We start from the raw sequence: 13913 nt of genomic DNA on the forward strand, positions 1-13913 counted from the left end.
GGTGTGATTTCTCATGTTTTCTCGTGGTGGGGCTGTTCTTCCCGGGCTTCTGTTGCGCTCCTGACTTTTCCCGGCAGCTCCCGGAGGAGTGGACCCTGGCCAGCCGCTGGATGGCACCGCTGCAGTGACCTACTTGAGCCATGAAAGGCGGGTTTGTGCAGAGCAGCAAGGCCAGCGCTGGCCTCTTGGCTGGCCCTGCCTCCCTGGAGAGCGAGGTCATCCGAGGAGAGGCCTGATCCACATTCCCGGTGCCAGCACACAGTCCTGGTGGCTGCGAGCAGCCGGAGCCTCGGCAGAGCCGCCGTGGTCGGAGCTGCTGCTGCCTGCGGGGTCCCGGCCAAGCCCCCCGGCCCTGACCAAGCCCCCTGGCCCCTGGATGCTGCTCACCCTCCTGTGGCTCCATCCCTGGGGGTCCCTGGGGTTTGGGAGCGTTCCCGTGGCACGGAGGGGATGGCAGTGGTGCCCAGAGCCAGGCAGTGCCAGGCTGTGCCCAGGGCCGGGGCTCTCCCAGTGTCCCACCCGTGGGCACGGTGCCCGGTGCTGGCAGGCACACGAGATGGGGACCCGGGCTGAAGGAGAATGCAGGAAAAACCCAAACTGTGGAGGAAAACCCAACCTCCCAACAATCCAAACAAACCCTGAGTCTCCCTGAGCAGCAGGGAGAAAACCTCAACTTTCTTGGAAAGCCTTCCACTTTCAGGGGGAAAACTTGAATGTTGTGGGATTTGTGATGTCGCCATAGATGAAGGACTCACCCTGGTGATTGGCTTTGCATTCCCTGAAGAAATAAAAATATTTTCTTGCCCGGGGGGATCTTTTGAGGGGACCTTTCCTCTGGAAGCACCAGAGAGTTCCCACACACAGCTTTCTTAAGATTTGCACCCATTCTATACTTACACCAATCTGTAGTTCTCTTCTCCCTCTGCTACCAGCAGCAAATCCCCCCAAAATGTGATTTTTGGTATTTTTTTCTCCCTCTCTTTGGAAGGAGGCAGGCGTGGGGGAAAGAAGGAGGCGGAGGCGCGGGAGGGAGAGCCCAGGGTACAGACAAACATTCTCTTTATTGAGCTACACATGAATTTTTCCATTAGTCAGAGAAAGAGATTGGCAGTGTGTAATATATCACAGAAACCTCACTGATTGGTAATAGAAAGGCTTAGAAAGACCTGGCGCTTTTTATATATATATATATATAATATCTTTTTTTAAGTTTCCTCTTTATTTATTCATTTTCTTTTGAACAGGTGTGACTGCTCTTCTTCAGCAAAGGTAACTCGTAAAAGTGAAACTGTGAAGACGTCTGGTTACTAATCAAAGTAGAAATGACAAGGGATTGGTCATGAAAACAGTGGCTTCAATGTAAACACTACATTCGATTTTTGTTGTTTTTTATTATTTTTTAAATTATTTTTTTGTGGTTTTGTGTGTGTTTTTTAAAATTTTTAAATTATTTTCATTCTTGCTTTTTTTTTAAATTTGCTTTTTAAAGTTTTTTTTTCTTTTTTTCCCCCTTTTTTCTTATTTTGCAGCACAAACATCCCAACATGAGAGAGAAAACACCATTCACTAAAAGGGAGAGAGGACTGGGGCAGGAGAGGGGGAGAGAAAAGCAGCACAGAAAAGCATTCACTGGAAAGAGTTAAAAATAATAACAAAACGAAAACAAAAAAATACTCTAAACAAAAAATAGAATAAACCAAAATATATATATATTTGTATAGCCCTCCCTGATGTCCCTGGTCGGCCCTGAAGGAGGGAGGGGGGGCCGAGCTGTGCTTTTGGATACGGACCTGGAGAGTGAGCAGTGACCGGGAGCAGGCAAAAAACCAGGAGGGAAAAAATGGGAAAAACCCGCGGGCTCCGGCTGGTGAGGGCTTTGGCCTTGACTGGGGTGGGAATTCAAGAAATCCGACCTAAACCCCCCTGAAACCCTGGGAAGGGAGCAGGAGGAGGATGCCCCACTGCAGCCTTCCCCGAACAGTCAGGGTGAGAAATGGGAGAAGATCTGCATGTTGTTTCCCTTTTCAGCTGTGACATGTGGCCGGGGGCAGTTTCCAATTTTTCCCTCCTTCTTTAAAAAAAAAAAAAAAAAAAAAAAGAAAGAAAAGAAAAAAGAAAAATATTTTTGTTTCTGAAGGTGGCAGCGGGGCTGGAGACAGGCAGGGGAAGCCCGGCCTTGCCCATGCTAGGGAAAAAAAAATCAAAATAATAATAATTTGAAAAAGCCAACCCACAGTAATGAATTATAATAATAATAATTAAAAAGCAGCAGCCCATGGTGGAATAACTGCTGGGAGGAGAACCAGAGTGACCCCGGGAGCTGTGGGGACGGAGGGGCCGGGCAGAGCCCCCGGCCCAGGGCAGCCCAGCCTGGGACACTGCGGGCAGGGAGCAGCCTGATGGGACGAGGCAGCTCAAAAAAACAAACTAAAAAGGTGGTGTGGATTTTTTTATATATATATATACGTATATATATAATTTTCCTTATGCCTTTTCATTTACCAACTCGCATGACTATGACAACATTTTTTTTCTCTCCTTCAATCTGTTTTTTTCGTTTCTTTTTTTTTTCTTTTTTTTTTTTTTTTTTCCCCGCGCGGGTGTGTGTCTGTGTGTCTGTGTGTGGTTGCTTTGGGGTTTTTTTCCTGTTATTGGTACGTTTCTCTTCTCCCGTGGCGCGGGATCGCCGCCCGAGCAGGGTCAGTACAAGCCGCAGCCCCGCAGGTTGTTGGCAATGATGATGTCGGTGACGGCGTCAAAAACCACCTGGATGTTGTTCGTGTCTGTGGCACACGTCATGTGGCAGTAAATCTCCTTGTTGGGGGAGCGGTTTTTGCTCTCGAATTGTGCTTGGATGTAGGCGGCCGCATCCTCGTAGGTGTTGGGACCTGCGGGCAGAGCGGGGTCAGGGCTGAGGGCGATCCCCCCTGAGGGCACCCCCGGCCTCCAAGGGCTTGCATTACAACAGAAACCGGAAAAACTACTTGTTTTCACCCACCCTCCCCTTCACCCCTTTGCAGGGTCCATTTTCCTCGCATCTCCCTCCTTTCCACCTCCATTACCCCTCGGCGCCATTTTCCCTGAAAACGCCTCACACCTGAGCCCTGCTGAGGGCTCCTCCTTCCCCAGCTGCTGCTGCTCCGCCCTCTCCCCTTTCCCCCCGGGAAGGGCAGGGTCCCCCAGCTGTGCCCGAGGGGTGTCCCCGTGCGATGTCCCCATGGATGTCCCCCTGGGACGTCCCCGTGGTGCACCCCAGTGCTCATCACCGTGTGGGGGAAAGGCCTGCTGGCCCCTTGGCCAGGGGCAGGGATGGTGGCCACCCCAACATCGCCCACGGCCACCGCTGTGCCCCCTTGGTGGGGCCCAGCCCCTCTGTGCCCCCGGCTGGACGGGGGCCTCACCCAGCCCTGGTGGTGGCCCAGGAGCCGTGTGGGGACACACGCGTTGCTGCTGGCTCCGAGGTTTGCTTCGGGAAGGTGGGCTGGAGAGGCGCCAGATGTTGGAGCAGGAAAATGTGCATTATTGCATTAATCTGCTTAGGGCAGCGGGAGGGGCTGCGCCGGCCCCTCGCGGGAAGCCACAAAGCTGAGTTACGCCCCTGAAATCGCCTTTGCGAGAGCTGCTATTATCTGCAGATTTATTTTCCTTTCCCAGCTCGCTGGCTCCCCTCGCTCCGAAGGAGAGGGAGGCTGGGCCGGTGCCACCGGGCTGTCCCCCTCCCTGGGGAAGCCTGGCTGTGCCACTGGCTCCCCTCGCTCCTGAGGCAGCGGGTGGCCGAGGGAGAGGGAGGCTGGGCCGGTGCCACCGGGCTGTCCCCCTCCCTGGGGAAGCCCGGCTGTGCCGCACGTGGGATGCTCTGGTTTGTTCTGTGAGGAAAGCGCTGGAGCCTTCGGGATGGAGAAGCCTGAATGACTCTGGTGGAAATGCTGCTCTGCTTAGGCTGTAGGGGAACGGGTGCCATCCTGCTGGGGGACTTCCTTGTCCCCAGGGTGTGGCATCCAGGAGGGATGTGCTCTGGGTGGAACAGTTCAGAGACATCTCACTACCTGCAGGGGATGCTGGAGTCTGAATTTAAACTGGCTTTTTTCTTTCCCTTAGAGAATTCCAAAGGATATATTCTTGCCCATCTTCTTGGTTATTTATCCTTTTCCCCAGGCCATGTTGGTTTCACTATAAAATGGATGATTCTCTTGTGGTTCACAGATTCCTGCTGTAAAGGGGCTCTTTCCTCCCCCAGCCACACCCAGCTTGAAGGCACTCCTGGGAGGATGCAGCCTGGAGGACCACGAGTCTCAGCTCCTCTCACAGGAGCTTCCTAGGAGCCACCAGCAAACGGGATGGCTCCAGTGGTGGCCAGTCAGCTCCTGCCAAGTCTTCTTCCTTCCACAGCTCCCTGTGCCCAGGCTCAGTTCATCTCCTCTCCATTGTCTTGACCCCTCTCTGTCCCACCAGCTGCTCGGGCACCTCTGCCACAAGAACTGCCCCACCCAGGACAGAGCCCCAGCCCATGAGTGGGGTTGTGAGCTGCAGCACAGCTCAGGAAGGTGCTTCTGCTGTGCCTCTGCACCCCCAAAGGCGCCCTGTCCCCTCTGTCCCCCCGCCCCGGTGGTGCAAGGTGGGTGTCACAGCAGCTGTGCTGTGCCAGCCCCAGGACCCACCTGTGTACTCAGGGAAGCAGATGGTCAGAGGTGACTTCTTGATCTTCTCAGCAAATAGGTCTTTCTTGTTGAGGAAGAGAATGATGGAGGTATCGATGAAGAATTTGTTGTTACAGATGGAGTCGAAGAGCATGAGAGATTCGTGCATGCGGTTCTGCAAAGGGGAGCACAGAGGGAGGAGAAGGGAGAGAGGAAGGCAAAGACAGAGTTAGAGGAGAGGAGAACATTTTTGTGAATTGAAACGGTTAGAAAGCAAAAAAATCTCTACAATAAGACAGTGGTAAATTTGAGCTGGTTACAAAGGTGGAGGAAATGGGGTATTGTTCTCCTCTTGGGCTGGAGGCCAGGGGAGGTGTGGGGCTGCAGCTGATCCCACTCCAGCAGGGCAGACACTTGAAACCTCAAGGAAGAGCAGGGATAAAAGTAATTTGCTCTTCCCCACACTCACCAAAGGAGTAGGGAAGGGTCCCTGTCTCTCTTCAGGGACGGGATGCCCCTGAAGCATCCTTTGGAGAGCCCAAATAAAGGATGGACAGACAGCATCAGCCAGCAGCTTAGGCACACTTGGCATGGAGAGTGGGATGGAAGGGGCTTTGGCCACCCCAGGGTGGCCCTATGGACCTGCCTGGAAGGGTCCTTGGCACTGAGTGGTGTCACTGTAGTGAGACCAGTGTCACTGAGTGCCAGGGTATTGCCCAGAGGCTGGGGCAGCTCCTGTCCCTGGAAAAATCTTCAGCTCAGCTTTGAAAATACCTGTGGTGGCTGGGTGGCCCAAGGAGGTGACCTGCATGGTGGTGACCAGTACAGGGCCCTCTGCCAGCCCATGTCCCAGCTCTCCTGGGAGTTCAGGCCTTGCAGGCTGCTCCAGGGAGACTTTAAACTTGGAAAAGCTTTGGTAGGAGCATAAGGGTAAATTTCTAAAAGCTGTTGTTTTGTTGGGTGGGTTTTTTTGGTTGTTTTTTTTTTTGCCATTTGCATGTGGACAAAACCCATAAACAGTCATCTTTCCCCTATGCTACCAAGGGTTCTTAAGAAGTGGAGAGCAGACAGCAGAACAGGAGGAGGTGAGGTGAGGTGAGGTTGTCCTGTGCCCCACGGGGTGCCACAGGGCCCCTCAGAGCAGGGTGTTCCATGCAGGTGCATGCACTCTCTGTTAGTGGGAAGGTGCCACTGGACAGGACAGACCTGGCCCTCCAAGAGCTCCCAAGCAGTTTCTCCATCATTAACTTGCTCTTAGAATCACCAGAAAACCATTCCCTGCTGGTCCACTGACAGCTCTGGGGGACATTTCAGGAAGTCCCTGTGTCCCTTTCCCTGTGTCCCAGCTTGACCTGGCAAAGCTCCTGGTGCAAAGCCAGGCCTTGCTGAAGTCTGGTTTCTGCCCCTCCCCGTGACCCCTGCTGGGGGCTGAGCCCCCCAGTTCTGGCTCGACTGTCCCCAGCTCACATGGGGACACAGCTGCTCACAAAAGCCTTGTGGAAATCTCCTGGAAAGACTCTGCAGTGGGTGTGGAACCCTTCTGCAGCAAACACCCCCCGGAACATCCCCCCACAGCCCCTTTTTTGGAGGCACAGCAAAGGGGGCTCTGGACTCACCAAAATTCGCAAGAACACGTGTGTTTGCTAATGAAATGATGACCCAATTACACATTTTGGAGTTTTCCATGAATGTTTTATTAGTGAGTCATTTTATTAGCTCCACTTCAACGGGAGCTTTTGCATGCAAAATTTAGCAGCTGTCTGATTTCATCTTGAAAGGCTCTGAGATTGCACTGTCGGTTCCTTGACAAAGAGTAGCTGGGGATGCCAGGCAGGCGCTCTCCAAAGCCTTGGGACTTCAATTTGATCCTTATCTTGAAATAAAAGAAAGGCTTTATTCATAGGGAAAACAGAAACTGCCACCAAAGGATGTGGTTCTTCTTGACTTGTGGTTGTTGCAGAATTGCTGGGTCTTGAGATTTTCATGGGGGTATCAGGATGGGCTTTTCCTTCTTCTTCTCAGTTGTTGTCCTATACATGTATTATATTTAAATAAAGAAGTGATGGTGTTGGTGGAAGAGCAGCTGAAACAAAGCTCTTGCCCAGGGAAATGTGAATTCCCATTCAGCCAAAATAACCCTGATGATTTCAGGGCTCTGAACACCCAGACAGAATCTGAGCAGGATGGTGTCGCGGAGAAAGTTCTAAAAATCCCCAGTATCAATACACAAAGCAAAATCCTTTCCCTCTCAGACACTTGCTTTTCTCAAGGCTGGCCTACAGTTCTGTCTGATTCATAGGATGGGCCATGTGGGAATTCCTGTCTGAGGATGGGTCCAGCTGAAGCCACATCTCTGGAAGCTGGTGAAGTCAATAGGAGCAATGGTTCATTTTCCTTTGCTGAGGTTTATAAAAAATCTTCTCTTGGTTTCTTCAAGTTCATCACTACTATATTATGCCCCAAATAATGGAAAATCTTTAGTTTAAACATAAAAGAACAAACTGGCTCAAGCATTGTTAGAAAGGGAGGGATGCTCCATGTTTAGTGCTACTGCAAGGAGAACACACCATTTACTGAAGTGAACCAGCAGTGGGTCCTGTGATTTTGTGCTCACACAAAGAGACAGTGGAAAAGCAAAGCCTGTGACTTGTGAAGGATTTGTAACTGATGTGGTGGAGGAAACAGTGGGGCAGCATGGATGCTCTGCCCTGCTGCTGCCTCCGGTGAGCAAAGGAAAAAAAATCCTGCCAAATACTTACATAAAATGAAGTATCTTTTGGTTATATCCTTTTCAAATTCCTTATTTCCAGGTGGATGAGGCTCTGGCAGACAGCTGGTGCTGTGTGTTGTGCAAGGGAGCAGCCATAAGGTTAAATAACAAGTTTGAGAAGCTGGACACGCTCAAGGGAGACACAATAAAACCACTCTCACACTAGAAAAGAGCTGGCACTTTATTAACATTTTGTAACTAATAAATACATTACCAACAGCCAATAAATTATTACAATAACTAATGCTCTATTAAACCAATGGACAGTCACTCTTCGTACAAAATTACAGTTAATACAGTTTGGGCCATCAAACATGCAGGAGAAATGATTCAGCGGGAACCAGCAAAAGGAAAATGGTGACGGCCTCCGGTGATCCTCTGGGAAATGTGCTGGGGAGCAGGGAGCCCAGAGGCAGGGTGATGGTCACTCTTCCCTTGTTGAGCTGAAGTGGGAAAAAGGAGGTGGGGGATAGGGCTGAGGAGCACAAATTAGGGACTGGGCTAATTAACAGGGCCATGGCTGGTGCTTAAACAATCCTATCTGCTTGCCCAGCACCACCAGGCTGGTCCAGCACTGGAAAAGCTGGTGAGACTCAGGCACTGCTGAAAAAGGTGTTTTACTTGCCATGATCTCTTGTCCCCACCTGGAGCAGCGGCTTTAGCTCTGGAGCTGCTTGCCTGCACTACAGTCAGGACTGGGTCTTGATTTCCCAGACACTGGGTGGAGGAGGGCCTGGGCAGTGAGCATCCTGCCAGCTCCCAGCCCCTCTTCCTCTTCTCCTGGTCTCTCCTCCCTGTGCCTACTGCACCCAGTGTCCATGAACAGAGCTGCCCTCCTGGGGAGATGGGGGTTTCTTGAATCCAGCTCCCTTTCCCTCTGCCTGCAGGGTGCCACTGGAGGCTTTGGTCCTCCTCTCACTAAGGCATCAGTGTTTAAGGGCTGCCCTTGCTTGTGTTTTCACACAAGTAAAGATCTCACAGGCTGCTGGCTGTGGTCCTGTGCAAAGTCCCTTCCCACAGCCACATTCTCAGTGTAACTATATAGGTCACGTACCTATATCTGTCAGCATCAATCACCTCGTGTCAGTGCTGCAGCTCAGAAATGACACAGTACCCTCGTCTCAGGGAGCCTCAGGGTCTGTTTGCCTGCTCTCTCCTGCAGGGAGGTGGAGGCAGGACCGTGGTCTGCAATTTTGTGCCACTTGGACCACGTCTCTGCTTTCTCATGTGTGCACTGGGGATGCAAGTGAGTGACAGGTCTGGGTGCCCAGGGTCATGCTCAGTAACACCAACCCTACTGACCTTGACATGTCCAGTGTCAGACCACTATGAAGTGTTTTAGTCCCCTTGGAAATGGTTGTGGAGTTTTTGGTGGTAAGCCTGAAGACAAAGCATGAAAACACCCAAGCACACTGGAACAAAGCTTCTCTAATTGACTTGACAGATGGTCAGCCTTCTTCCAGGAACTCAGCAACTCTCCCTGGCTCCAGGAGACTTTGTGACCACAAAAGGCTTGGGACATGTCACACAAACTAACAGTGCAGGGTTGGTCCCCTTCCCAGCACTGACTGCAAATCCCCCAGGGGCAATGTCTGCCTTGTTGAGCTGCACAGTGAGGCTGGGCACATGGGGAGCTCTGGCAAAAGGACATCTATATCACATCCTGAGCTCTTGGAGACTGCACTCCTGGACTGAGAACAAGGCCTGTTCCCCTGCAGGCAAGCACTGGGCTCATGCCACAATAGATTAAACCCATCAGATGTGTTTCAATGTACATTAAAGACCGCCCTCATTAATACTTTCAGTGTCCTGTGAAACAAAATCACATCGATAGAGGAGGAGCAGCAGGCTCCTCCTGAGCAGCTCTCCCCTCTGTGGAGGGACAGGCTGGCCGGCCATCCAGGAAAGCTGCCTGAAGGCAAGAAGCTAATTCCGGTACAGAACTCCTGGGAGCTGTAGCTGGCAGTGCTGTGGGCAGCAGCAGGAGCCCGGGGAGGGCAGCAGCAGGGACTGTGTGCTCGCAGGGCCAGATGGCCGCGCCGAGCGTCCCGCTGCCCGCACGGCCCTGTGAGAGCCAGGCTGTGCCACTTCTGTGTGCAGGATTAAAGACTGCCTTTGGCAGTCTGCTGCTGTATTTTATGTGTGCTTTCCCAGTGCGTGGTTATTGCTCGTTCTCCCAGCCAGCCCAGCTACTGCATCCTCCCAAGGAGCTCTGCAGCTCAGCCCGGCAGCGCTGCAAGACTTTTCTTGTGTGGGGTTCTCTATTTCATTGAAATTGTTGTTTAAATAAAGAAGCTATTTGCATTTTTGTGGTCTCATGGCTCCACAACCGACCCTCTCATTGACTATGGAGCAAGCCAAGCTGACAGGGAGCTTCCTTTCTTTCTTTTTGCTGCTGTCTGAAGCTTATCATGAGTTGCTAATGCTACTTTCAGTGCTGACACTCCTTGGATGCTTCTGCTGCTGGAGCAGTGACCTGAGTCATTAAAAACCTTCTGTATCCCAAAAAAAGGTGGGGGGTTTTTTTGTGTGTTTTTTTTGTTTTGTTTTGTTGGTTTTTTTTTGGTTTTTTTGTTTTGTTTTTGGGTTTTTTTTTGTTTTGTTTTTGTTTTGTTTGTTTGTTGGTGTTTTTTTTTTTTTTTTTTTTAAATTTCCCAATTTGTTTTTGAGGGGACTTAAAAACCTTCTGTATCCCAAAAAAAGGTGGGGTTTTTTTTTTTTTTTTTTTTTTTTTTTTTTTTTTGCAAATTCCCACATTAGCTTTGAAGGGCAGCAGGGTGTATACATAGCTGTTTCTATTTTGTGCTTTTAAAAATCTATCCTCCATGCCCTGGTAGGATTTCTGATGCAGCTGTACCAGTTGCAACATCCCTGCTTTGTGGAGACTGCAAAGGAAACACAGCTCTGGATCTCCAAGGGTCTGGATTCAGAGCACAGCAATTGCAAAGCACAAGGGGCTGTTAAGAAAAGCCTTTTGAAAGCAGGCAATGTATTTCAAGGTACTTTTTAGGCAACTACTGCAAGAATTGCTTGTGTTTAGAAAAAGTATGGGGCAAAAGATTGCCTGCAGAAGGCACATCTGTCAGGAAGGGCTTCGGAGGGTGCAGAAGCCAGCAGTGAGTAATGATTTGGCAGGAGTTCTGGAGACACAAATCTATACACGGTGGCCATCAAGCAGAACTAGTAGTGTTTAACACTGGAAGCATTTCATCTTCCAAAGGCTGCTTCCAGCATTTGTCAGTGAATCCTCATGACACTCGTGTGAGGGAGGGAATGTCAGCAGCAGCAGCTGAGATGAAGCTTTAGACACACAATATGCCAGAGAAAATGAAAGAAGAGGCTCTTTGTGGCAACATTTCCTCTGCTTTTTCTCCCTTTTCTCCCCATGGGGCACCAGCTGCTGATGGCCATCAATGTGCCAGGGACCTGCTGGAGCTGCAGAGGGGGCTTGGACCTCCCAGCTGGCAAAGCTGGGAATGGGTTACCTGAATCCAGCCTGGGGAGCAGTAAAAGCACACTGGGCCAGCACTGGCCACTTGACTGCATTTGGCAGAGTTTGGAGTTAATTTAAATTGTCTTTACCAAAATATTCCTCTGTGCTTTATGCTGGGAGTTTACAAAGCCTTGGTGTGGTGCAGCCTTCCCTGGGAACAGCTTTTGTTACTTATTTGCTTGGATGAAACATCATTCACAGCAAGGGGTGGGAATAGAAAATCTCAAAAACTCCAGTGCTTCTGATCAAACGCTTCTTATAGAACTTAATAAAAGACCTACATCCCTGCCAGCACCAGCCATCATCACTCTGGGTCCACTGGTTACACATTTTAGGTACCAAATGTAACCAATGTGTGTTTTTTCTTGCCATGGGCTTTGTACAACACCCACATGGATGCTGGGTGTTGCTGCTGGGGCACAAGGAGCAGAGAGGAACTCCTGGTTTTGGCCAGCTCTTTGCAGGAGCCGATGCCATTGGAGGCATTTTAAGGCTGAGATGGTGAAGAGAAAAAGGTGGGTGTTTGCTTGTGCCAGAGCAGGGGAGGCAGGGAGTTGTGTTATTGCTCTTAGTGCCCAGCAGAGCAGCAGCAGATCCTTGCTGCACAATAGTAAATGCATCATTTAATGCTCTCTGGGGGTTACTGACAGTCACCAGCCATGCTGGGCTGCAGCTGGTTGCATGGGTGACAGACACCCCCTTTTCCTCTGCAGGCCTCAGGGTGCTCACATCCCTTCCTGGGGATTTGTCACAAATGTCCCACAAATACTGTCCTGGCAGAGCACAGCCCCTGATGGGGACTCTCCTCTGGCTCCCAGGTGCCCTTCTCTTCCCATCCTTCCTGCTGTCTCAGTCTGCCTCATATCCCTTCTGCAGCTTGTCTCCCAAAATGTTCCCTAAGCCTCTCCCACTGTCCTCTCCCTCCTGTGCCACCATATGTGTTCCTCCCCTTGGGGCTGTGCTGCTCTGGGCTGCTCTCACACCCTCTCCTAAATGGGCACAGTGAGAAGAGATATTGTCCCTCTCAACCACAGCCCTGAAGAGACCTCCTGAGACCTGAGAGCCACTCCTGGATGAGGCTCCTGAGAGAGGACAGCTGAACTTCTGCCACTAACAAGCTTCTGGGGTGGACTTCTAAGAGTCCCTCCATGTCCCCAGAGGTGACATCCCACCTCTCACATTCCCTTCTGCCTTTGACTCAGCAGCACCCAGAGTTCTTGGTGGTGGCCACACATACCTCAGCCCTCCTGCATTTGTCCTCTCTGAGCCCCCAGTTTTGCTGTGCTGGGTGCTACCCTCGTCCTTCTCACTCCTCTCTCCTGCCCTTCCTTCTTTTTTCCCTTGCACTTTTCCTTCCTACTCCATCACTTGACTCAAATCAGCTCCCTGAGCTCTCCTCTGTCACTGTTAACCATCCATCTCAGTACTGATGAAGAGATGCCCTGACTGGAGACACCAACCCTGGAGCTGTCTCTGGGATGCTCAGGCAGGAGGTGACACAGGAAAGGAGGCTCAGAGCACAAGGTTGGGCTTCTCAGGGGGTTTAGATGCCCAAGGGGCAATGAAGGGCCACGAGGTTCTTGCACACTTTGCTGCTGCCCAAGCACAGGGAGGTTTCCCAAAGCACCTTTCCCATCTCAGGCACTTGATAGTCAGACTCTGCCTACAAGAAGCCAGGGCTAAATATTTTTTGTGCTCCCCAGCATTTCAAGGCTGAAGTTTGGAAAGTGATGCTGTGTGTTTGCAGGAGCATCACCTTTGCTGGGAGGTGCTGTGGGAAAGGTCCCCAGGCTGGATTCCTTGTCAGGGTGCCACTGAGTGTGGAGCTCCCATCAGGACACCATTCCTGGGACATCTCCACTGCCTACACTCCAGGGGTCCCAGCCCAGCGCCTCCATGGCCCCCATGGAAGTGCCTCAGAAATGGGTTACAGCAACCACTAGATACATTTTATCATTAATTTTGAAAAACTTGAGGTAAAACTGCTACCAGTAATGAATGCTTTTAGACAAGGCTTAGTAGGCTTGGTTACTGTGTCCCTGTTACTCAGACACCAGCAGGACTCGATATGGCTGTTTTACTTGTTCAAATAGCTGTCTGGAAAAGAGGAGAATGTATAAATCCAAGCTATGGTGGCTGCATTCCACACCAAACCCTCCAGCTTTGGGGTCAGAACTGGAGCTGTAAGATACCCTCAAAATGATCAGGTTGTATTTAGCACTTCCCAAAGGAATAGCGTTTTTTAAAAAAGGCAAATAACCAGGAGAATGAACAATATTCCTTAATTTTCAAGGCAAAATAAAAGTTTTGGTTCCAAACTACACTGTTCCTGACCAGTATTTTAAGGCTTTGATTTTTTTTCTCTCTTTAAAACTGAAGTATTTTTGTCTTTTGGCAGTTGAAATGCACTTCGTGGGAAATGCGTTAGCTCCCTGCACAACACTGTGAATCGGAACGGAGGAGTAGAACGGGGCAGCAAGGGAATGAACCAAAAATGGACCAAAATAAAATAAAACGGGTCTGGGGAAAGCAGAACTTGCTGCAGAGTTTTCTGGGACGGGAGGTGGGAATTATGTATTTCTTCCTTGTCATCTTCCGAGGAGGAAAAAGCAAGGAAAGGGAGGACCTGTCCGCGGGAGCGGAGGATGCTCGGGCGGTGCCAGGAGAGGAGAGGAGGAGGAGGAGCCCTCAGTAGAGTCCGCATCCCCGCAGGTTGTTGGCGATGATGACATCCGTGACCGCGTCGAACACGAACTGGATGTTGTTGGTGTCGGTGGCGCAGGTGATGTGAGTGTAGATCTCCTTGTTGGCCGACTTGTTCTTGCTCTCGTAGTGGGTCTGGATGTAGGCCACCGCCTCCGTGAAAGCGTTGGGGCCTGCAGGAGAGCCAGGGGAAAGGAGAGAGAGGGTTAAAGCAGCCCCATGCCTGCAGCCTGCAGCCTGCCTGCAAACACCCCTGTGGGGATGTGGGGGGCTCCCGTGGGGCTGCTGCAGCCCTGGTGCCCTCTCTGCA

The 13913-nt window shown here is 50.9% G+C and overlaps 1 protein-coding gene across 2 annotated transcripts in view; it reads right to left on the reverse strand.

Annotated features, from left to right (window-relative positions):
* Positions 1 to 1042: 1042 nt before the first annotated feature.
* Positions 1043 to 13913, reverse strand: part of GNAO1 (G protein subunit alpha o1) — a 141732-nt gene continuing 128861 nt past the window's right edge. Inside the window, exons 7-8 of one of the 2 annotated variants that reach the window (XM_039721263.1) lie at positions 4659 to 4812; positions 1043 to 2888 (exon numbers count right to left, since the gene is read on the reverse strand). In XM_039721263.1, the coding sequence (XP_039577197.1) occupies positions 2701 to 2888; positions 4659 to 4812 (342 nt within the window). In that variant the 3' untranslated portion in view covers positions 1043 to 2700. Of the gene's footprint in view, positions 2889 to 4658; positions 4813 to 10135; positions 13777 to 13913 lie in introns of those variants that run through there. The other variant, XM_039721262.1, reaches the window with a different exon arrangement.

This window comes from Passer montanus, unplaced genomic scaffold, assembly GCF_014805655.1.
Source record: "Passer montanus isolate IOZ18808 unplaced genomic scaffold, ASM1480565v1 scaffold45, whole genome shotgun sequence".
NCBI lineage: Eukaryota > Metazoa > Chordata > Aves > Passeriformes > Passeridae > Passer > Passer montanus.